The sequence below is a fragment of the Scyliorhinus canicula genome, chromosome 11, assembly GCF_902713615.1.
Source record: "Scyliorhinus canicula chromosome 11, sScyCan1.1, whole genome shotgun sequence".
Classification (NCBI taxonomy): Eukaryota; Metazoa; Chordata; class Chondrichthyes; order Carcharhiniformes; family Scyliorhinidae; genus Scyliorhinus; species Scyliorhinus canicula.
This window is the reverse complement of record NC_052156.1, coordinates 166,227,847-166,252,794: the sequence shown is the minus strand read 5'-3', so window position 1 is coordinate 166,252,794 and position 24,948 is coordinate 166,227,847. Positions and strand designations below refer to the sequence as shown.

The 24,948-nt window shown below is 44.8% G+C and overlaps 1 protein-coding gene across 2 annotated transcripts in view; it reads left to right on the top strand.

The window, feature by feature from the left end:
• The window catches only part of dmtf1 (cyclin D binding myb-like transcription factor 1), a 72,160-nt gene that overhangs the window by 45,983 nt on the left and 1,229 nt on the right, over positions 1-24,948 (top strand). Inside the window, exons 13-17 of one of the 2 annotated variants that reach the window (XR_005462357.1) lie at positions 440-525; positions 2,987-3,136; positions 16,182-16,577; positions 19,752-19,872; positions 24,517-24,616. Coding sequence is in view for 1 of the 2 variants with exons in the window: in XM_038811969.1 (XP_038667897.1) it covers positions 440-525; positions 2,987-3,136; positions 16,182-16,577; positions 19,752-19,872 (753 nt within the window). In the remaining variant the exon portion in view is untranslated. The remainder of the gene's footprint in view (positions 1-439; positions 526-2,986; positions 3,137-16,181; positions 16,578-19,751; positions 19,873-24,516; positions 24,617-24,948) is intronic. The other variant, XM_038811969.1, reaches the window with a different exon arrangement.

Sequence of the window (24,948 nt, the reverse complement as noted above, 5' to 3'; positions counted from 1 at the left end):
CCAAGAGTAAAGGCCTAACCTTCATAAGACCAGTCCCTCATTCTAGGTAAGAGTTAAATGAGCCTTCCCTAAACTGCTTCTCATGGAATTATATCTTTGTTTGAAATAAGGAGAACAAAACTGTAGACAATATACCAGATGTGCTCTCACTAAGGCCTGTAAATCTGCAGAACTACTTTTATATTCCACCCCCCTTGCAATAAATGACAACATACCATTTGCCTTCCTAATTGCTTGCTTACCTGCATGGTGACTTTTTGTGCTTCATGTACCAGGGCACCCAGATCTATTTAGTGATAATAAATAATACAACCCTGTAACCTAGAGAAGCCTGTTTGTATTTTTCCAAACATTGTCATTTATGTTTGAGATTGCAATATGTCTGCTATAATTAAGTATTAATTAAATACTCAATTAAGTATTAATAATTTTTGTGCAGCATCAGGCGATTCCTGTGGTAGCACTACAGATTGTGAAACAATAACGTTGAACGCGGGGACGCTACAGAGATTCGAATTCTTACCTGTAAGTAAAGCTAACCAGCAGGAACTACACCTATAGTGTCACTCACAATGAACTCTATACTCTCCTAGGATCGTTCATCAGAACCAAACTAGTGAAAGAGAGATGGTTTCATGGGAGACTTCCAACAAAAAAATTAAATAGTTACGTCTCACAAATGTAATGGCAAATGAAGTGGCTGGATTAAAAGTTGCCCTGCCCAAGATATCTGATCTAATCTGAAATGGCATCCAAGGTTAGGGCAGAGAGAATCAGCCTGGGCCCTTGTGTCTAACTTATCCAGCCATCCTTACTGGAAGTGTATGCTGGATATTCCAGAAAATCAGTTGGTGAAGGTTAGAGCCAATCTTATTAAACATTTATTTATAGAGTTACACATTACAAACAAAATCCTCCGAAAACAACAAACATTTTTTCAGCCTCTAAGCAGAATTTCATGCCTTTCCCCAAGGCAGGGTAAGGATTTAATTGGGTAGAGGCTGCAGGGTGGGGACTCCCCATCGCCTTCCCACTTCTACTCCTATTATGTCTATGGAAAGAAGGGTCGTGGATGGTCATCTCATCCTAATGCCAATTGATCCCTTACGTGGGCAATTAATGGTGGGAGGGTTCATCCCCTGGGCCTTGATTGGTCTCTTACATGCTTGATTGGCACTTACTATTGCAGTCTTCTCCAAAGGAGTGACACAAAGCCCTTGCTGGCCCCCAGCGGTGAGCAAAACCCCCATCACCTAAATAAAATTCCACCCAATGGCTGTTTATACCCATCACTTGCATATAATGAATATGCATTTACTAAGGAAGCAATTAGGCTTTAGATTTTCTGGACCGGTAATCCAATAATTTGGAGGAAGGTTCTTGTTCCTGACAGTCTTCAGTGCCTATCAGAGACCTGCCTTCTATCTGCCCCAACCAGCTCATGTTTCAGTTAACACAAACTCCACTCCTCAACTCCTTGAAAGAATTGTCCAGTTTGATCCCATATCCCAGCCTTTTCCCAATTAGCTTGAAAATGAGTCCTCTTCAGGTACGTGTCCAATTGTCTATTGGGAATTCTGATGGAATCTGCTTCCACCAAACTCCCGAGTGTGAAGGTCTTCCCTGTCCTCTTGTGAAACCATTTCTCCTCATTGCCCCGCTGGTATTTTTGTCAGTTATTTTTATCTGGAACCGATGGTTATTCCATTTGCCACATTTTCTCCCTACTTCCTCTACCAAAATCATCATTTCGAATGCCTATATTAGATTTTCTCTTAACCTTATATGGTCTAAGGATAACAACTGAACATCCTCTTCCCGGGTACCATCCTGGGAAACCTCTGCACCCTATCTGAGATCTTGACGTTCTTTCTAAAGTGTGGTTTTCAGAATTGTACACCGTGTAACAGCTGAGGCCTGACCAGTGATTTGTAAAGACATCGCATCCCTTCCTTATTGGTATTCAAGAACACTAATTTACAAAGCCATGTATCCTTTATTTTTTAACTACTTTAGCAACTTGACCACAAACAGTCCCCTACTTAAAATTTAAATGCTGATGTACAGATACTGTTACTGTTTCAGCTTGAATCTTCCTCCGTGAGTTAGTGAGGGCTCAATGCTCTTAGGACATTTTCAAGACCTGGGAAAATGAATGGGATGTGATCGAAATAGATAGCATGTAATCTGGGGGAGAAATAGGGACCCAAGAAACTGAAGATTTGGCATTTGGGACAGCCAGATACAAGGACCAGGAAATAAGACCCCAAAAAGAGTTTGAACTGTTGTTCTGTTCAGAGGAAAGTAGATCGGATGCAATGAAAAAAATCAGCTACTGATTCACAACAAGCCTATTCCGCACTGGTGGAGACCAATTTCACCCCCAAGACACCTTGTGTGCTGAAGTAGTCTGCTCATCCTCATGGTTTTAAACTCGCGTATTGCCAAGAGTTTTCCTTTGCTCATGGGACTGTCTTCCAGCTAGAAGGAGCTGGAGGAGGAGCAAAAATTAAGAACTGAGAAGAAATTGATGGTCCAATAATAGGACACATCAGTAGCCATAAATAGCTAGTGTTTCAGATACTAAAAAAAGATGTGAAACAACGTGATCAAACATGGATTACCACCAATAATTTGCCAAATGCCTACTGGGTGTCAGGAATTGTTAACTGGGGCGTGAACTTCATGCAGGAGCACTGTGAAGTGATTTTAATGGAGCAGTGATAGAACCTGGAAGGTCAACTGCGTGGTGGACATTAATGCAAAGGAGCAATACAGATTCTAAAAAGCAGTAATGGAAATGGGAAAAGTTCAGGTTTTGTGAACACCCACTGGCTGAGCCAAACAGCCCTTTTCCTCGTCTTGATTTCGATGTAATTGCGAACTATATTGTTTTTTAAAAATGCATTTAAATTTATTCATCCAAAATTACAGTGTTGAATTCTCACCCTGTTGAAATTCACTTTGTTGCTTTTTTTCCTTCCAGTCTTTCCGATTACAGCCCACAGGAACGCCAGGAACGTACCTGATTCAGACCAGCTCAAGTCAAGGCCTTCCTATAACACTGACAACTAGTCCAACCGTCACCCTTACCTCGCCATCCTCTCCAGAACAGATTATTGTGCACACACTTTCTGTAAGTATGAGTTGAAGAATCAAATCTTGTAGCTAAGAAATACCATCATAACAATAAGGTAGTTTACCTTAATATTAAGTCATTTGTTATCATTGTCATTGCATAATTCTGACACTGATTGCAACTTACCACAGTTTTAGCATGTGCAATTTAATTTTCTGCAAGGCATCTGGATTTTTCTCTCTTTCAAGCTAGTAGTCACTTAGTACTTCAGCATTGCTGAAAAAAGCGATCAGCTATTGATGCTCTTTGTCTTTCATTCATCGGGACAGATACAAGAATGCCAAATTTCAAAGCGAGCAACAATTTACACAGCATGACAAAAGAGTGCTGATTGGTGGGCAAGTCAGCCCTGATTGGTCAAGGCATTGCCATAGAGAATGCACCAGGGAACTATTGATTTCACCCTTTTGTTTAATTCAAAAAAGGTGCCTGATGTCCCTTTCGCCTGCAGAGAACAAGTCCCTGTCTGTGAATAAATGTAACTTCTAGCAAACATAAGTGAGCTACATTGCGAACCCGACTGATGATTTTAAATTAGTGTTTCATTTAATTAATTCCAGTTAACGAGTGGGATTAATGAAGAATGGTGCATTTTACATTTCCTGTCTGTATTTGGTGATAATACAAAATGCTCCTCAACATTCTAAATTCGACCATGTTCTGTACGAAATCGCTACGGGACATTCTGCTTTCTGACTGTGAAATTTAGCTGCTATTCAAGTACCAATGAGTCAACCTGCCTCTGAATGTGCATGGATTCTACTCTGTATCCATGGAAAATTAATGATTATATAGTCAATGGTGTAACTAGATGGTTGCCATAGGATACCCTTGGAATGGTATCAGTAGTAGAATGGTTTCTTTAAGAAGTGTCCCAGTAACTAGGAGCTGTAGTGTTAAGTAAATTTTTGATGAATTACTAACTGTTCTCCTTTGTTGTTGCTCACAAGTAATCTGGGATTTGGAGTGTACTTTGAGATGTTGTTTTGTAAGAGAATTGCATCACTGAAGTGTATTTGTGTCCCTACTAGGGAACAAAGTCTCATTGCCTACTAAAATGGGAAATCAATCAATAAGGGGAGGGGATGGCGTAGTGGCATTGTCTCTAGATTAGTAATCCAGAGGCCCAAGGTATTGACAGGTGGTGGAATTTAAACTCAATAAAAATCTGGATTAAAAATATAACGATGACCATGAAATCATTGTCGATTGTTGTAAAAACCCATCTGGTTCATTAATGTCCTTTAGGGAATAAAATCTGCCAACCTTACCTGGCCTAGCCTGGCCTACATGTGACTCCAGACCCACAGAAATGTGGCTGACTCTTAAATGCCCCCTGAAATGGCCAAGCGAGCCACTCAGTTGTATTCAACCGCTACAAAAACACGAAAAAGGAATGAAACCAGACGGACCACTGTATAGCCATCTGGGATGGCCACGTCTCGATTACAAAATGGACACTTTGCAAAGAATGCAGGGAAAATGGACAGTACTCAGAAAGCAAGCAGGTGCAAGGTTTGTCTGTTGATTGGAGCTGTAGCTCCCAGACAAGACAGATACTGCAAAGCCATTACCATACTAATGAGCCATCTCCGGGGACAAAAGGGTAACATTTAAGTAACTGATACTAAGGCAGACACCCCGGCGCCAGAGGAGACTAGAACAAAGCAGGCCACCGGCCACCTAGGACCCGCCCAGCAATCAGGGCACCCAGCCCTTTATTGGAGGAAATCAATAGGAACGATCAAGAAACGGCCCAATTAATTGGAACCAAGTTCAAGGCCCGCCCAAAAGCGCACAAAGCCCCTTTTGGGTATAAGAAGGATCCCCCCCCAAGAGAGAATTGCTCTCTTGGCCTTGGCTCTCAGCGAGGAGAGACCTGCCTAGCAGCTGCACCGGAACAAGTAAGTCCAAAGTCAACGCACGCTACGAGACAGACTATCTTAGCTATTATTCGTACCAGCTCAACCCCAGCAGCCTCAGAACCGGACAACGGCCATTGTTCCTCTGACTGAGTGGGCGCCCAAAGTTAAGTATAGGCTTTAGTAGTAGTTTAGTTGGTAGAGTTTTGTGCATGAGTATATTTGTGTATGTAAATAAATGAGCATTGATTTTGAACTTACTAACTGGTGTATCGAGTCTTTGATCAGTATTCGGTTTTGAACCTTGTGGCGGTATCGAAAGATACCTGGCGACTCTTGAGCAAACGTAATTAGAATTAAGGAAAGCGACCATATTAACCACTATAAACAGAGCCAATTAAAGAGAGAACATAACGAGCAACATTTACTGGCGACTCTGACGGGACTCGATTTAGAAGTGGCCTAACCACTCCGAGAGAACCCAAATTTGAATTGAGAATCCAATTAGAAACGGAAAACCACAAGCGTAAGAACAATACTGATCAAGCCTCTGAGATTCTGAAGTGTGTTAATGCATGCGCACTAACAGGGATATAAGGTAAACCTGCGAGATTTTGTTGCGTAAAACTGTCTGGAGTTTTGTAGGCCGGAAAATAGCGTAAGCCGTACCCGTGTTTACATCACCACTTTATCACCCCCTGTTCCAAATTCAGTAGAGAATCTAGATAGAGAAGATGGCAGTGAAGGCAATGGAACGCCTTATGAACCACCAGGAATTCGAGGTCGCAGCGACCAGTAGAGTAGGACAGTGTCCCGTATGGGAAGATGAGATCAGAAAATATCTCAAAGGGAAAGGATGTCCCCTTTGGAGTGAATTCTGCGCCAATGACGAAACAGGTCCCGGGAGTATAGGACATACTTGGTGGGAGAACCTGTCAGAGATCCACAAGAAGAGCTTAGGGAAAGCGCGCAAGCCAATGGCAATCGTGTCTTGCTTGGCACAATTGCGAGGCACAGAGGAGGTCGTTAGGATGCTCCGTAGAGTGATTGAGGAGAGAGACAGAAATAGTGAGGTAGATGTGAGCGAAGTTGAGAAGGAGAATAAGGATTTAAGAGAGCAGTTAGCAGCGAGGGAGAGAGAGGTGGATGATGCCAAGAGGGCACACAAGTCTTGTCTCGCGCATTTGAGTAGTTTCCAAACCCAGTATGATAAGGCCTACCAGGACACACAATGTACGGTCTTGGTAAGACAAGAAACCGAGCAACAAGTTGAGAAATTGCAGAAACAGTGCATTGATTTAAAAGCAGCCCTACGAGCACTCCACACTTCCACGATGGAAAAAAAGTCAGAGCTCTGTAGACCACGCAAAGTGCCAGAAGCAAATTGCAGAATTGCAATCTCTGCTTTCCGTTCAGAATGGGTTTCAAAGTAAATTTGGACCCCAGTTAGATCAGGAAAACGGCCCCGATTGGCAGGAATTGAATGAAACTGCCCAGAGATACGTGCATGGGCCGAAGGGCCCGTACTGCGCTGTAATGTTCTATGTACGCAGGAAAAACTGCAGAAAAGGAGAGCACCCCAACTCCCGACTGAACAGGCAGAACATACCCCCATGAACCCTGTAACCACACACCGCAGGGCCGCAGCAGAAGGAGACGCAGATTTCCTTTATACAACCCCGTTAACCATAACCCAATTATGGGGTGCGTCTGGAAAAATTACACCATTCCTTCCCACATCAGACCCCCACCAGTTTTTCGCTAGAGTTAAACAGCAGGCCACCATGTACGGCCTGGACGAGAAGGAGCAAGTGAAGCTCACGCTTTTAAGCCTCGACCCTTCAGCCGTGGCAGCCCTACCCAACCCACAGAATGTAGGAGGAGGCACCCTCAAAGAAATGCACACAGCGATCCTAGATGTGATCGACTATAATGAAATGAAATGAAAATCGCTTATTGTCACGAGTAGGCTTCAAATGAAGTTACTGTGAAAAGCCCCTAGTCGCCACATTCCGGTGCCTATTCGGGGAGGCTGTTACGGGAATCGAACCGTGCTGCTGGCCTGCTTGGTCTGCTTTCAAAGCCAGCGATTTAGCCCTGTGCTAAACAGCCCGTATAACAGAGGCGGCCCGGTAGAAGGCCTAAACAAGTGTAGGCAAAAGAAAACAGAGCACCCCACAGCGTTTGCTGGACGCTTGTGGATACACTTCACAGCAGTTTTTAGAGAGTTAGCCCGCGCCCATTTGTCCGCAGATAATATGGCCAAATGGACTCGAATCCTGGTCTCTCACGCGACAGACGCAGGACAGTGAGCTTGCGCAAATTATGACCCCTCAGACGAGGCCCACAAAGAAAAATGGGTTTTGAAAAGGTTGCCCCGCGCTTGGGAGCAATCAGTCCAAGGCAAAACCGCATTTATAAAACCTGAGGAAGAACAGGCAGACATGAATCCAGTTAGAGCGCACCAGAACCCCGCATGGGTAAATGAGGGCAGGAACAGCCCACCCCAGCCCAGTTCCCAAGAATGTTACAATTGTGGACAGTTAGAACACTTTGCACGAGAGTGCAACGCGCCACAAAAGCAGCAGAGAAACCAACAGACAGGCTCCCTAAATAGGAATAGGGCAAAGCCGATCCATAGCGTTAGCACCCATTCAGCGAATGCAGACATGAACGGCACCGACTGACGGTGTTCGGGCTCCCCAACTTGGGTCTGCGACACCCTTTAGGACAGGTCCGGTAGACTGGTAGTAGCAGGCAAAGTCCGGGGACATCCCGTAGAATTTCTTTGGGACACTGGAGGGTCCCGCACCACACTCAATTCCTCCACGGTGTTACGTGGCCCACAAGAGACACCATCACACTCAGCGGTTTTACAGGTCATTTGTTACAGGGACACATCACAGCCCCAGTAGCGATAAAAATAGGTCACATTACAACTAAGCACTCCGTAGTTTTGGTTGATCTGCCCCAGACAGCTGAACATATCCTAGGGATCGATTTTATGAGCTCCCACAACCTTTCTTTTGATCCGACAAACAAGTGTGTTTGGAAAATGGCAAAGGCAGCACGAGCCCCCGCCACGCTCACAGTAGGAGAGTATGAAAACAGGATTAGCTCAGTAGGAGACTTCTGGTTCGACCCACGAGCCATTAGTCCAGACAAACAGGTTAGGGCAGTCCTGCAGGAACACAAAGCAGCATTTGCACAGCACAAGCACGACTGTGGCAAACTGGCTGGCTTTGTGCATATTACAGGTTCAGACCCCAGAAGCAGTACGGATTTCCCCAGGAAGCAGAGGGAGAAATCTCAAAGATAATAGAGAGTTTTCTTGACCAAGGCGTACTCAGATCAGTAGCTTCCACAAACAATGCACCAATTTGGCCCCTCAGGAAACCGGATGGATCATGGCAACTGATCATTGATTACTGGGAACTGAACAAAGTAACCCCAGCAGCAGCTCCCACCGTAGCCACGAGTCCCGAGACAATGCTCAAACAGGGACTCCAGTCAAAACAAATTTCGGTTTTGGACATTAGCAACGACTTTTGGTCCATTCCATTAGATAAAGCGTGCCAGTACAAATTCACCTTTACATTCCAGGGACAACAATATACGTGGACGTGCCTTCCACAAGGCTTCCACAACTCCCCTTCCATTTTCCATCGACAGCTGGCAAATGGATTAGCCAAATTTTCCCGCCCCGATTGTCTGGTCCAGTATGTTAATGACTTGCTACTACAAACAGACACAAAGGGAGAGCACATTTTGCTTCTCGCCGAACTCCCAGGACTCCTAAAGGAAATTGGATGTAAAGTCAACCCCAAGAAGGCCCAGATTTTGAAAGAAGAAGTGATTTACTTGGTACAGTAATCACTCATGGCGAACGCGAGATCGAGCAAAAGGGAATTGACTCGATCGTCAAATTGCCCCTTCCCCACAATGTCTCAGCCCTCCGGTCATTTCTAGGACTGGTTGGCTACTGCTGAAACCATATTGACGGTTTTGCCACTAAAACAGCGCCCCTATCAGAACGTCTCAAGAAAAAGGCACTTTGGGAATGGCTTCCACAGCATACAGATGCCGTGGATGCTTTAAAAAGAGCACTCAGCACAGCCCACGCACTACAGGTCCCAGATCCACTTTCCCCGAAAGTAGCAAGTAGCAAGCACCGACCGAACCCTTTCGGCCATGCTCCTCCAGGAACGCCATGACCAGTTACGCCCCGTAGCATACGCCTCACGCGTTTTAGATCCTGTTGAGCAAGGATTTTCTGCCTGTGAAAGGCACCTGCTCGCAGTTTTTTGGGCAATACAGTACTTCACCTACATTACACAACTCAACCCCGTCACCATTCTCACTGAGCGCACCCCAACACAGCTATTATTAGACGGCCGACTTGAAGATGGCACAGTCAGCCAAATCCGCGCAGCCCGTTGGACCCTTCTTTTACAGGGACGGGACATTACAGTAAAAAGAACCAATGTCCCACCTTCCTTGCCGATAATTTGCAGTATGCAGGCACCCCTCATAAGTGTGATATCATCACCACAAAACATAACACAGGCCCATTTATACCCAACACACCTCCCAGGAAAGCAGGTAGTACACCCCAGAGACCCCAGTCCACAGACACGTGTGCACCCCTGAAAGTATGTGGATGGCTCCTCCACAGTTTGAAATGGAAAGAGAATCACCGGTTGCGGCATTTATGTAGAGGATGCGCAGGGACGCGCCCTAGATGAGATTTCACTGAAGTTGCCAGGACACTTAGGCTCGCAGACAGCAGAACTGGCAGCAATCGCTTGTATTGTAGACCACCCCTACTCGTTCCCGACCCCAGCAGACATCTATTCGGACAGCTTGTATATCTGTAATAGTTTAACAGAATTCCTACCCCTGTGGGAAACGAGAGGATTTGTTTCCGCAGATGGAAAACCCCTACCCTCAGCCCCATTACTCCGACATATCTTAGAGACAGCAAAAGATAGAAAATATGGTATAATTAAGGTTCGCAGTCATCGCCGTTCTAACCCCCCCGGTAACATTAAAGCAGACGCCCTAGCGAAGGCAGGTTCCAGGCATGGTTATTTTTGGAATCCCCCCGAAAGCGCCCCAGTACACGCAGTTCAGGTCTCACAGACCAACATTCAGGATCTAGCGAAGGCACAGGAAGAAGATGAGAAACTCAGGGAAGTTTTAAAGGGAACCTTCCCTGCCCCGTATGATAAGTTTAAGAATGCAATAACCACACATGACGGTGTGATTTTGAAAGAAGGCATTTATGTAGTTCCCAGCCAGGACAGGAACCAGCTCATTTGTCAGTTCCATGACAATCATGGACACCAAGGCATTGAACCCACCTTAGCCCACCTCAGACCGCTCTGCTGGTGGCCTGATTTAAAAGCCGATGTAACCCACTATATTGAGAATTGCTTGATCTGTGCCCAGAACAATCCGGATAGATATGCAAAAAAGGCTCAACTTAGTCATACCCGCCCCGTTAATGGCCCCTGGACGAATCTGCAGATAGATTACATAGAACCCCAACCACCTTGCAGAAATGGTTATAAGTATGTGTTGGTGGTCATCGACGCCTTCACAAAATGGGTGGAAACTTTTCCATCAAGAACAAATATGGCGAAAACAACGGCTAAAATACTAACCCACCACATCTTCACAAGATGGGGACTCCCCCGCAGTATAGAGTCCGATCAAGGCTCACATTTTACAGGATGCGTAATGAAAAACGTCCTCACAATTTTCGGCATTAGACAAAAGTTTCACATAGCATACCACCCCCAGTCAAGAGGATGAACAGGACATTAAAAGCCACCCTCCAGAAAATGGTGCTGCAGAATAACAGCACCTGGGATTCAGTTCTCCCATTTGCTTTAATGTTTTTACGGAACACGGTATCCACATCCATAGGATACACCCCCCACGCTCTCATGACTGGACGCCCCATGAAAGGGACAGAGTATTTATTAGGACTGGATTTGGCCAGCCCCGCAGTGACAGCCCTCACACATGAAAACGCTGTACAGCAGCTAATTGAGAACATAAAGGCAGCCCAAATCGCAGCAGCTGTGAGACTTTGGACATGGAGGAAACAGAGCAAGGCTTGTTTCGACAAAACAGTACACGCCGCTGAGTTTGCAGTAGGGCAGCAAGTGATGCTTTCCCTATACAACCCCAGTTCATTCCTTTCCCCTAAATTTTCCGGACCGTACTCCATTCAGACAAAGTCAGCCCCCCCGGTATACAAGATTACATATCCCAATGGAAAGTCTGCGTGGTTTCACATAAACCAGCTCAAGGCTTATGGCTCGCAGAATAGCCACACACACCACATCCTGGTCGCAGCAGCAGATGAGCACGCCCCGCCCACAGATGACGCATTCCGACCCTCCCCAGCCAGTCCAGCCCGTCCTCAGACACGACTTCAACTCCACCCCCAGAGGCATGACTCCGCCTCTCCCTTCCTTCAACCAGCAGCGACAGTGATAACGATAACAATGACGACAGCCACAGCACACCACGTTATGATTATCCCCCTGTACCAGGCTCCACTCCCAGCGAATCTGAGCATGATTCCAGTGACCCCTTCAAAATTACGTACATCAAAGCCCCTGACCCAGACCCACCGCCCGACGATTATGGATTAAACCCTAGTAGCTCCAACCTCGACACACGATTCTGGCACCGAGACAATTCATTCAGGCTCATCCGGAATGATGAGATGGACTACAATTCTCCCCAAGCAGCTTGAGCAAAATTACTCCAGTCAAGTGTATGGCAGCCGGGAGAAGATGATGACATAGAGTCTGACTCCCACCAATCCCTTTGCGACTCTGTTCGCTATTGAGCAGTGAGGTGTCCAGATGATGGTAAAAAGAAACCGTTGGAGAGATATGGTGTCCTTTCGGATGGAACCTGCACCATGTTTGTTGCATGTTTGTTCGTTAGTGTTAATGTTAAGTGTTGGTTGTACATTTGCACGTTTTTCACGGCCCCACGCCACCACTCCTTTAACGCCCACTGGAAGTTAATGGAACAAGTTTGTCCACAGACAACCATTCAGAGGAACTAGTTTGTTAACAGATACCTGTTCAGAGGAACTAGTTTGTCAACAGAAATCCGTTTTGAGGTACAAGTTTGTCAGCAGACGCCAAGACAACCCCCATGACGACCACGTTCTTACCCGTTCTTGCCAGTTGCTCAGGCAGTGGAGAAACGGCACTGGTCCCCGCCCTGCCTGAGGACCCCCACTCTGGTCAGCTATGCTCGGGTAGAGCACGAACGGTACTGATCACCGTCCTACCCGGGGATTCCACCCATTTCTTACCCGTCGCGGCCCATATGCACCCCATTTTGGCACTTTTAGTTCAAAAATGTTTTTGTTTGCTTATGGCGACCCTTAGGTTGTTTCCGCATGCTATTTACATCCTCAAACACTGGGATGGTAAATCGCACAGGCTGCGAGACGGCTCGCACTGTGTCAGTATTTTTCACTGATGTCTTGTCCAGATATTCGGTTTTTTTTAAAATGAGGGAGTCACAGATGGTGACCAATTATAAAGGGTGATTGGCAATAAAGGACAGACAGACATACGAGATCTTAAGCAAGATAATAACAGATATTATGCTTGTGTTCACAGAATTCCGGAAACTCAGGAACCGCAGAGGAAGAGGAAGAAGACCGACAACAGGAAAGATGAAGACGACCTCCATCTTCTTCACCTGGATCTTAGCGGGATCCCTTCAATTGCGCGCGGACGCTACCCCCCTGACCCCTACCACACAAGCCGTGAATGATTCCCACCCATGCAATACACAGAACCCCGAGATAGTTAGCCCCGTGACAGTTAACAATACCCCGACCTGGTGTGAAAAGTTTATCACCTGGTATTCACTATCGTATGTAGTAGAAGCCCTCTTAGTACTGGCAATACTTTGCAGTGTCGTGCAGACACTTAGAATCAGGAAATGGCAAAGGAGAGCCGACCGCTCTCGCACTCCGGTATACATGTTTAGGTCCCCTATTTTCGGACTTCACCAAATCCCTGAACCCCTTGACATGAATTAAAGTGCATCCGGTTTTTTGTGTGTGTGTTGCTCGTTCCAATAAAGAAATGTAAAACTCTCTGCTTGACTGCCAAGCCAGAGAAATTTGTGTGCTGCTATTTGTACAATTTAAGATGTTGTAGATTATTTTTGGATTGTTTGAGTGAGGATAGTTTATTGAGGATAGTTAGAGGTTCCAGCTTTTTTATTTTTTTTTGTAATGCATGCCTGAACGTCATAGTGCCCCGTAGAGTTTTATAATAATGTATGTTTTTTAAATGATTTTAGGTAAAATTGTGTTTCATAGGATAGGGCAGTGTAGAGCCTGTTTATGGGTGCCCCGCTTGGTCCGAGAACGAATACGACGCGGTAATGTGATCCTTCGCGTTGAGGATCACAAGGAGGGAGTGTAGCCACCTGGGATGGCCACTTCCAGAATACAAAATGGACACTTTGCAAAGAATGCAGGGAAAATGGACAATACTGAGAAAGCAAGCAGGTGCAAGGTTTATCTGTTGATTGGAGCTGTAGCTCCCAGACAAGACAGATACTGCAAAGCCATTACCGTACTAATGAGCCATCTCCGGGGACAAAAGAGTAACATTTAGGTAAACGATACTAAGGCAGACACCCCGGCGCCAGAGGAGACTAGAACAAAGCAGGCCAACGGCCACCTAGGACCTGCCCAGCAATCAGGGCACCCAGCCCTTTATTGGAGGAAATCGATAGGAACGATCATGAAACGGCCAATTACCGCCCTATCAGTCTACTCACCTTTGTCAGCAAAGTAATGGAAGGAGTCATCAACAGTGCTATCAAGCAGCACTTACTCAGTAGTAACCTGCTCAGTTTGGGTTCCACCAGGGTCATTCAGCTCCTGACCTCATTACAGCCCTGTTTTTTGTAAATAGACATTTTAACTGAACTTTTATCATTTCATACAAATCACAACCTGAATCCCGCATATGACAATAACAACGTAAAAACCAAAAAAAGAAAGAAAAATGCCCGCCCCTCCCACTAACAGCCAACAGTGACCAGCTCCTTAAAGTGCAGTATAAGCGGCCGTCATCTGTAATAGAACCCATCGATCGACCCCTTCACTGTGAACTTGACCTTCTCAAGATACAAAAATTCCGCTCACACCTATCCTCGACCCCTTTAAAAAATCGACTGACCTGGCCTTGGTGAGATGTGCCATAAACACCACCTTTTAGCTGAATCAGGCTCAGCCTCACACAAGAAGACGTCGCCTTCACCCTGTGAAGGGCCTCACTCCGCACCTCCTCTCCATATGGGTCCCAGCTCCGCCTCCCACCTGGCCTTCACTTCTTCAACTGAAACCTGCTCTTTCCCCATGATCTGCCCATTTGTCCTGGACATGCTGCCCTCCTCCAACCCTGCACAAGAGAGTATCCTCTCCATCAAGGTAAACGGCAGTGCCTCCGGGAATGCCCGCCGAACAAAATCCCGCAGCTGAAAATACCTGAATGTATCCGATCCCCCAAGCCGTACTTTCTCCTTCAACTCTTCCCAGCTGGCAAACCTCTCCTCCAGAAACAAGTCTCTCACCCTCTCCAGTCCTTTGCCTCTCCACCCCCCAAATGTAGCGTCCAATTTCGCCGTCTCAAACAAATGGTTTTTGCAGATAGGGGCCCACCTTGACATCGCCCTCAGCTTAAAATGCTGACAGAGTTCCCGCCATATATTTTAACCTGAAGACCATCACCAGGTTTGAAGAATATTTCGCTAAGCAAATGGCAGAGATGCCGTCACCAGCGCCTCCAAACCCCGACTCCGTCCTCACCCAAAGAACGTCCTGATCCCCAAATCACCCTAACACCTTGTCCGCATTAGCCACCCAACATCAATACATCAGGATCAGCAGCGCCACCCCCCCCCCCCCCTCCCCCACACACCTGCCTTTCCACCGTAGGACCCCCCCCCTCCAAATCCAAGGAGTTCTCCCCACCCAAATGAAAACTGTTATGAGCCACTCCATTTCCCAAAAAACTGGGAATTAAACTCGGCCCACCAAGGACAATGGGAGACTGTCCCACTTTGTAGATCAACTCTAACTACTCAACAGGCCCGTAAATTTAATTTGCGAAGTTGCGCCCAGTCCCAGGCCACCTGGGCCCCCAAATAGCAAAATATAGTCCTCCCCAGATGGAACGGCAGCCACTCCTCCCCTCGAAGGGCCAACCATAAAATACTCTTCCCAATATTCAGTTCATACACTGAAAAGGATCAAACCTCTTCAATATACCCAATATATCCCCATATATCCTTAGGTCGCTGGTTCAGTTCCGGCTTCAAAGAAGCCTTACCTCCCTTTTCGGCGGGTAGTGCCTGTTCGGGTACACAGAGGGAGAATTCAGAATGTCCAATTCACCTAACAGCACGTCTTTCAGGAGTTGTGGGAGGAAACCGGAGCATCCGGAGGAAACCCACGGGGAGAATGTGCAGACCCCGCACAGACAGTGACCCAAGCCAGGAATCGAACCTGGGACCCTGGCGCTGTGAAACAACGGTGCTAACCACTGTGCTACCGTGCCGCATTGCGGTTGACCACAGTTTGCCGGTTTAATTGCTTCTTTACCTCATTTAAATTCTGGATGTTGGAGTATATGACCGATATTGTTGATTGTTTGCTTTGCCGACTTTTGGGTTGTAAATACATCTGTTGTTTGTTTAGAAAACCAGAATCTTGTGGCTTTTTCTTAGTAAGTAACTGTGATTTCAAATTTTATCTACTGTAAACAAATCATTATTGCTCCTTAACCAGAACATAACCAAATTTGGGAGTCTGGTCTGAAATCTTAACACATGTTAATGTCTGTTGGGGAAAATATCCATGAAACAAATATGACAGTTAAAAGTACATATAAGCAAATACATTATAATATGTATATAATTCAGATGCTCACAGCAAATTCTAACCACTTGTATTTTTGTTTCAATTTGTCGCTATATACCCTCATTACAAATATAGTTCAATTAGTGCAAGATTGTTTGAAGGGTTCAGTTCATGATTTGAGTGCTTGGAGTTTTAAAAATATTGTTGGTGAAAATATTTTGTTGACCCAGCCAACTCTGACATCTCTTCACAGCCCGAAGCTCTCCTTCACGGTGCTAATGAAAATGTCAGTGTACAAATGACGCACCCGAGTGTCATCATCCATGCCGTTGCCACAGATGACATCACCTCTTCTATAACACAAGCCGAGTTGACAGTGGATTCCACAATCGACCACACGGATTTGACACAGAATCAGATTAATTCCACATCTCTTGAGACTGAAACGTACAGTGAGATTGACCAGGCAAAGTTAACTGAAGCCCAAAGTGCAGGTCAGACAGACCTCACAGAAGCAGAAATTACCCAATCAAACCTGAACTCTGATAGCAGTGAGGATGTGATGGGTTCAGATGTAAATATTAATGAATCAGATCTCAGACAGGACGTTGAAGTGCAATCTGATCTAAGTGCTGCTTATGTAACTGAGGTAAGACCTGTCACTGAATAACAAATTCATATTTTACTATATAATTAAATCAAAAATAAAGCTGTTGCAATATTACTATTTTTTTAATAGCAGAAAGGCGAGAGTTCATTTTGAATAACGGAGAGTTCATTTTGAACTTTGGATCATCCGGGAGGCAGAAGGTCGATAGAGAGGTGGTTCGGGGAGGTAGCCACACCCAAGGTTCAGGACAAGAGTAGCTGGGTTACAGTCAGAGGAAGGAAAGGGAACAGGCAGACGGTGCAGGGATCATCTGTGGTTGTTAGATGTTCCGGGGTTTAAATGTTCTAAGAAGAATAGGGAGGGAGGTAAAAGAGGAGGGGGAGTGGCACTGTTAATTAGTGAGTGCATCACAGCTGCAGAAAAGGAGATAGTCGAGGAGGATTTATCTACTGAGTCAGTATGGGTGGAAGTCAGAAACAAGAAAGGAGCAGTCACTTTATTGGGAGTTCTTTATAGACCCCCCCGCCCCAATAGCAACAGAGAGATGGAGAAACAGATTGGGCGGCAGATCTTGGAAAGGTGCAAAAGTAACAGAGTTGTTATGGGTGACTTCAGCTTCCCTAATATTGACTGGCACCTCCTTAGTGCAAATGGTTTGGGTGGAGAAGATTTTGTCAGGTGTGTCCAGGAAGGATTCCTGACCCAATATGCAGATAGGCCGACTAGGGGGAGGCCACATTGGATTTGGTGCTTGGCAATGAACCAGGCCAGGTGTCAGATGTCTCGATGGGGGAGCATTTCTGTGACAGTGACCACCATAGTCATGGAGAGGGATAGGAACAGACAGTTCCTATCTCGAGGTAGGGAGGTAGGGAAGGTATTTAATTGGGGGAGGGGAAATTATACTGCTATTAATCAGGAGCTGAGGAGCATAAATTGGGAACAGATGTTCTCAGGTAAATGCACAACAGTAATGTGGGGGCTTTTTAAGGAGCACTTGCTGCGAGTGCTGGATAGTTTTGTCCCACTGAGACGAGGAAGGAATGGTAAGGTGAAGGAGCCTTGGATGACAAGAGAAGTGGAGCTTCTAGTCAAGAGGAACAAGGAAGCTTGAGGTTGAGCAAGCAAGGATCTAGAGGATTACAAGGTAGCCAGGAAGGAACTTAAAAATGGACTGAGGAGAGATAGAAGGGGGCATGAAAAAGCCCTGGCGGGAAGGATTAGGGAAAACCCCAAGGCGTTCTACACTTTTGTGAGAAATAAGAGGATGATCAGAGTGAGAGTAGGGCCGATCAGGGATAGTGGAGGGAACTTGTGCCTAGAGTCTGAGGAGGTGGATGAGGCCCTAAATGAATATTTTTCTTCAGTATTCACCAGAGAGACCTTTTTGCCCGTGAGAACAGCCTGAACCAGGTTAATAGACTCAAACAGGTTGATATTAAGATGATGTGCTGGAAATTTTGAAAAGCATCAGGATAGGTAAGTCCCCCAGACCAGATGGGATATCCCCAAGGTTACTATGGAAAGCGAGGGAGGAGATTACTGCGCTGTTGGCGATGATCTTTGCATCCTCACTCTCCACTGGTGTAGTACCGAATGATGGGAGGGCGGTGAATGGTGTTCCCTTGTTCAAGAAAGGAATAGGGAAAATCCCTGGGAATTACAGACCAGTCAGTCTTACATCTGTGATGAGAAAAATATGGAAAGGATACTGAGAGATAGGATTTATGATTATTGTGAAAAACATAGTTTAATTAAAGATAGACAGCATGGCTTTGTGAGGGGCTGGTTATGCCTCACAAGCCTCATTGAATTCTTTGAGGATGTGACGAGACACATTGATGAAGGTCGGGCAATGGATGTGGTGTTTATGGATTTCAGTAAGGCATTTGATAAGGTTCTCCATGGTAGGCTTATTCAAAAAGTTAGGGGGCATGGGATACAGGGGAATTTGGCTGTCTGGATACAGAATTGGCTGGCCGATAGAAGACAGCGAGTGGTAGCGGATAGAAAGTATTCCGCCTGGAGGTCAGTGACCAGTCGTGTCCCGCAAGGATCTGTTCTGGGACCTCTGCTCTTTTTGGGTTTTATAAATGACTTGGATGAGGAAGTGGAAAGGGTGGGTTAGTAAGTTTGCCAATGACACAAAGGTTGGGGGAAGTTTTAGATCGTGTTGAGGCTTGTTGCAGGTTACAACAGGACATTGACAGGATGCAGAGCTGGGCTGAGAAGTGGCAGATGGAGTTCAACCTTGATAAATGTGAAGTGATTCATTTTGAAAGGTCGAATTTGAATGGTGAATACAGGGTTAAAGGCAGGATTCTTGGAAGTCTGGAGGAACAGAGGGATCATGGGGTCCACGTACATAGATCCCTCAAAGTTGCCACCCACGTTGATAGGGCTGTTAAGAAGGCATATGAAGTGTTGGCTTTCATTAACAGGGGGATTTAGTTTAAGAGCTGCGAGGTTTTGCTGCAACTTTATAAAACCCTGGTTAGACCATACTTGGAATATTGTGCCCAATTCAGGATGTGATGCTTTGGAGAGGGTGCAGAGGAGATTTACCAGGATGCTGCCTGGACTGGAGGTCATGTGTTATGAAGAAAGGTTGAGGGAAATAGGGATTTTCTCACTGGAGCGAAGAAAGAGAGGTGACTTGATCGAGGTGTACAATGTGATGAGAGGCATAGATAGAGTGGATAGCCAGAGACTTTTCCCCAGGGTGGAAATGGCTGTCGCGAGGGGACATAGTTTTAAATTGATTGGAGGACAGTATAGGGGAAATGTCATAGGAAGGTTCTTTACACAGAGAGTGGTGGGTGTGTGGAATGCACTGCCAGCAGAGGTGGTGGAGTCAGAGTCATGAGGAACATTTAAGCGACTCTTGGACAGGCACATGGACAGCAGTAAATTGAAGGGAAGTACGTTAGATTAATCTTAGATTAGGATAAATGGTTGGCACAACATCGAGGGGCCAAAGGGCCTGTACTGTGCTGTATATAGATCCTGCAAAGTAATAATGGGAGAGAGTACAAAGTGACCAAATAGAGAGTGAATCTGTTGACTGTTAATCCTAATCATCAGTGATAATACTCATATTCTAGTATTATTACTAGAGAAGCCAAATATTGTATTGTTCATATTCCTAATAACGCTTGCGATTGAATTCAGGATGTAATTTATATGTCTCTCAATACATGTTTCTATTCATAGGCTCTCGGTTCTCCCAATATTGATGAAGAAACAACGCTTATTGCTTCATCGGATCAGGAGTTTATTCAATCAACAGATGATATTGATAATGACTCTGTTTTGCCATTAACAACGCTGACTGGTAAGGAATTTTATTTGCGTGGTTAAATGCTAATTTATTTTTTCAATGCACATATATGCCTATGGTTATTAAGACCATGTATAGAAACTAACTTGATAAATTTGTTTTGCATTTCTCAGAAAATGGTCAAAAATAGTAACTTCAAAATGGTAGAGTTCCACACTCTCTTTTGTAAAAGGAATAGCCTTTTCTCAGGGGTCAGTAGGACCAATGCTTTTCTTGGCATATATCAATGACCTAGACTTTGGTATACAGGGCACAATTTAAAAATTGGTAGGTGACACAAAACTTGGAAAGTATTGTGAACTGGAAGAACAATAGTGATAGACCCCAAGAGGACATGGCCAGGCTGGTGGAATGAGTCTTGCAGCCAGTGAGGTATCGTCACTGTTGTGATGGAGGAAATGTGTTTTGTGTATAGCAAGCTCACATACACAGCAATGGGACAATGACCAGATGATCTATTCTTCTGGTGATGATTCTGGAGTTAATATTAGCCAGACATCAGTGATACTTCCCCTGCCTTTCTTTGAAATGGTGCCCTGGGATCTTTTACATGCACCTGACCAGGTAAATGGGACTTTGGTTTAATGCATCATCCAAAAGACAGTGCAGCACTCCTTCAGTACCCCACTGGGAGTGTCAGCCTTGATTTTAGTACTCAAGTCCTGGAGAGACGACTGTGGAACCAAATGGGCCACTGCTGACATACAAAAGGAAAGGCAATATCAAATAAAGGATACAAGTCTAAAGGGGGTGCAGGAGCAGAGACCTGGGGTTTAAGCACAGATTGTTGAAGGTGACAGGCAGCTTGAAACAATGGTTAAAAAGGTAAGCAGAATGATGGACGTTTTAAGTAAAGGCATAGAGTGTAGAAGTTACCCGAAGAGTTCCAAATAATGATCAAAATGGAAACCAAACCACACGCCATGGTAGCAGCAGTGGTGACATCAACCTGACAACAATTTGGTGCCATTGACAGAACACACACAGGGAGGAATCAGAAGACTTCTTCGAAGGAAGAATCAGAAGACTTAAATTGGTGAGCGGTACACTGAGATTCGGCGGCAATGTCAGCACCAGCTGAACAGACACTGCCCCTTCCTGCAGCTGTTTGCAAACCTTGATGGTCCACAGAGAGGTCAGCGTTGGGAGTTGTGAAACAGCAATTCCAGAGACATTGAGCAGTGTTGGGTTTGCAGACCAAAAAGCAGAAACACCAGGTTAGTATGTTCCAGTGTGCGGTGGAGCTCTTTACTGATGATGTCCTCCGGAGACAGGGGATGGAAGAGACCTTCACAGATTTGAAACTGCTCTGCAAGCATTTTATGCGTACGTCAGCCCAAAACAGAACCTCTGAATCGAGTGAGTGCGATTCAGTCAGAGATTCTGAAATTCGTTGAATTGGCTAGCCACTTGCTGCGGGTATGGTTCATTGAAAGATTAACTTCTTATTAGTAACCATATTGTTGCTGTAGTCTACAGCGAAACGCTGTCAGAGATTTTGTGACTCAACCAGTTGGCTGATACACTAGACAGGCTGAACTTAGGGAGAAAAATTGGACTATAATTTGTGGGGGAAAAACAAGGTTTTAGACGGGTTAGGTAGTTGGGTAGGCTCAAAGGTGGCACCTCTACCCTCTCAAAAGCCCACCAGAAAAGGGGAAAGAGAGAGAAACGCTGAAACAGCCATTTTAAGGTGCCCATACTGGAGTAACAAGCAGGATTGCCCAGCTGACTGTTTCCAATACGGAAAGTCAGGATACTTCAAGCAGTTCTGTAAATATGCAGTTAAATAAAGTAAAAGAATATCGATGAAAAGCAGACAAATTGGGAATAAAGAAAGAAATGGGAATACAGACCTCCTAGAACAAGTAACTGATCAAAAACAAATATTTTGGTTATTTGCCTTTGAAGTGAAAGGCTTCCAAACTGAGTTCAAACTTGACACTGGAGCCCGTGTTACAACACTGGCTGATTAATTGGAATGGCTCAATGCAGTAAACATCCAGCTATCCAGAATTAAATTGTAAAGCCCAGGTGGTACAGATCTTCATGTGAAAGTTCAGAAAATTGCCACCCTTGGCCACAAGGGGTGAAATTATCGAGACACTCTACATCTTGCACAATCAAAGCACATCGTTACTGAGCAGAAATACCTGTATAGAGCTGGGTCTTCTGAAAACATCAGACAAGATCCCACATCAGGTCAACGGCACAAAGATGTACTAAGAATTCCCACAGCTCTTTCAGGGACTTGTTAAGCTCAAGCATGAATATCATATATTGTTTCCAGATTCTAAGCCTAAATGTCTATACAGTCCCAGGAGGGCACCACGCCCATCATGATGTGTATCATGATGTAACAGTGATATCACCAGTCATGTGCAAGAGACTAAGATAGGTGGAATAATTTGTACAAAAAAAAGAGATGTACTTAACTAGAAGCTTAGAATGTACTATCATGTAAATAAAGGAGCTTTTGAAGAAACATACCAGAGTTCGTCCTCAGTCAGCTGAGTAGTGGGAAACCTTCCCAATCCAGAACAGGCCACAAGTTACCCATTGAGAGATCCAAGTAGAATTCAAAGTGGAAACCAAACCATAAATCTTCAGAGTACAAAAGCAAAGAAGTTATGATGAACTTTTTTATGGATCATTGGTCAGGCTTCTGATGCTATGACCAGTTCTGGGCACCTTGCCCAGAAATCTGTGAAAATATTAGAGAGGGTACAGAAATGATTTGCAGGAATAGTTCCAGGAATTACAGGGATTGGAGAAGCTGGGATTGTTCCCTTTCGAGAATACTTTGAGAAATTTGATTGCGTGTTTAAAATCATGAGGTGTCAAACCAGGGTGAATAAAAATAAATTGTTCCTATTGCCAAAGAGGACACCAATTTAAAATGATTGGCAAATGAACAAAGACAACATGAGGATAAAGTTACTTTAGACAGCAAGTGATGTGGATCCAAAAAAAATGCCTGAGTGCAGTGTAGGCAGATTCAAACTAAAGTTTCAAAAGGAAATTGCATAAACATCTGAAGGGGGAAAAATGTATGAGTACAGGAAATAAAAAGGATAGGATAGCACAACTAGTTAGGTCCTTTTGCAGAAAGCTGGCATGGGCTCCATGAGACAAATGGCCTCCTACTGTGCTGTAAACATTCTATGAAGCATTAACATAAGGATATCTTTGTGCTTGTGAAGATGCAGTTATTTTACTATTGGTGCCAAGTAATTGAGGGATTTTAGTGCTGGGGAATGGACGCTTCTCCATTTTGAGCACCCAATATCAGCATCATCAGGTACAATCCTAGCTTGGCAATGAAGGATAAACCTCCACCCTCCTTTTTTTTTTATTCAATCACAAGATGCGTGTCAGTCAAGGCCAAATTTTACTCCCCATCCTTAATTGCCCTTGAGCTGCTGATGTGTGTGTGTAGTGAAGATATTCCTGCAGTGCTGTGAGGATAGAGTGTTCCAGGAGTTTGACTCTTGACAATGAAGGAGCGGTAATACATTTCTAAGTCAAGATGATATGTGACTTGAAGGGGAACTTGCAGGTGGTCCGATGTGCCTAATAATGCTCTTGTCCTGCTCAGATGTAGACTCCACAAGTTGAGTTGCTGCAGTGCATCTTCCAGATGGTAAACACTGCAGCCACGTTTGGTCAGTGGCGGAGGGAGTGAATGGTTAAGCTTGTAAATAGCACACCAATCAAGCTTTAGCTTGGGTGGTGTCAACCTTCTTGAATGTTTTTGGACCTGCACTCATCCAGTGAAGAGGAGCTTATTCATAACTCCCAACTCTCCAACACACAACTCGAGAGTAAAGTTATTCACCACAAAACACCAAAGCTCGGACCCATTCTTGTACTCGGTCTTTGTGGCTGTCCAATTAAGAAGCTCCAGGATTTTGCTGGTGGGAGGTTCAGAATGGATAAAGCCTTTGAACAGCATGAGGAATTGTTTGATTCTCTGTTGTCGGAGATGGCTATTTCCAGGCACAAATCCACATATCAGTCCAAACCAGAACATTGTCCAGATTTTGCTATATGTGGGCATATCTGAAATGGTTATTAGCCTGCGCAAAGATATGCTTTAACTGGAAAATCATGAGCATTTCTACCTTTCCAGTGTAAAATATTACAATAAGGTAAATATTAATATTCACCATATGTCTGTACTTGAGTAGGAAAGCCAGAAAAATGTCAGTAATATAAAGTATTCAGACTATCAAGCCTCTCTGTCCCATATGGATGCTATCATTCCATTTCCTAAAGGAGAGAAATAACAATTGGTAAAATATCCAGCAATTTCAATCTTTGAAATTTCTCCCTAATCACTGCAGTAGTGGCCTAAAAAAAAGTATAAAACCTATTTTACAATCCACTTCATTAACTCCCAAGCCCCAGCAGAACAAGCCCCAGCAGAACCGCCTCATGTACCCAAGGATATTTCATCATCTCCGCTTATCCTTCTAGCCTTAGCCTTTAATCCTATTCTTTTAACATCATTAATCTACATAGTAATAACTGTTTTTACAAGGAGTCTATTCCACATATTCATTATTTTGGGGAACTATTCTCCAAATCTCTAGTCTTGCTCAGAACTTGTTCATTTTTTTTACTCCTGCCTTCTAGTTGTGTGACTTTTATCAGAACATTGAAATTGAGCCAGGCTCCAGCCCTCAAAACAACACTGATCCAGCCATGGACGCAAGAGCTGAATACCCGAGACGAGGTAAGAGGAAGCTGTCCCTGACAGCAAGGTATCGGTCGACCAAACGTGGCACCAAGGAACCATAGCAAAATGGAGGTCAATGGGGTCAAAAGTGGCTTGTGTCGTGCCTGGCGCAAAGCAAGATGCTTGTATTTGGTGAAGCCAATCACTGCCATCGCTTTCAATTTCCCCTCCAAGTCACAATAGTTGGTATGGGATTATAGGCCTGAGGCTGGAGTTGAGACAGTGCAAAGGGAACGTTTACTCCATAATCGAGCTGTGCATTTAAACCTGTAGGGAGCGCTTGATGCTGATATTAGAGTTTCTGAAATGGGAAGGGTTCCATTTCTCAG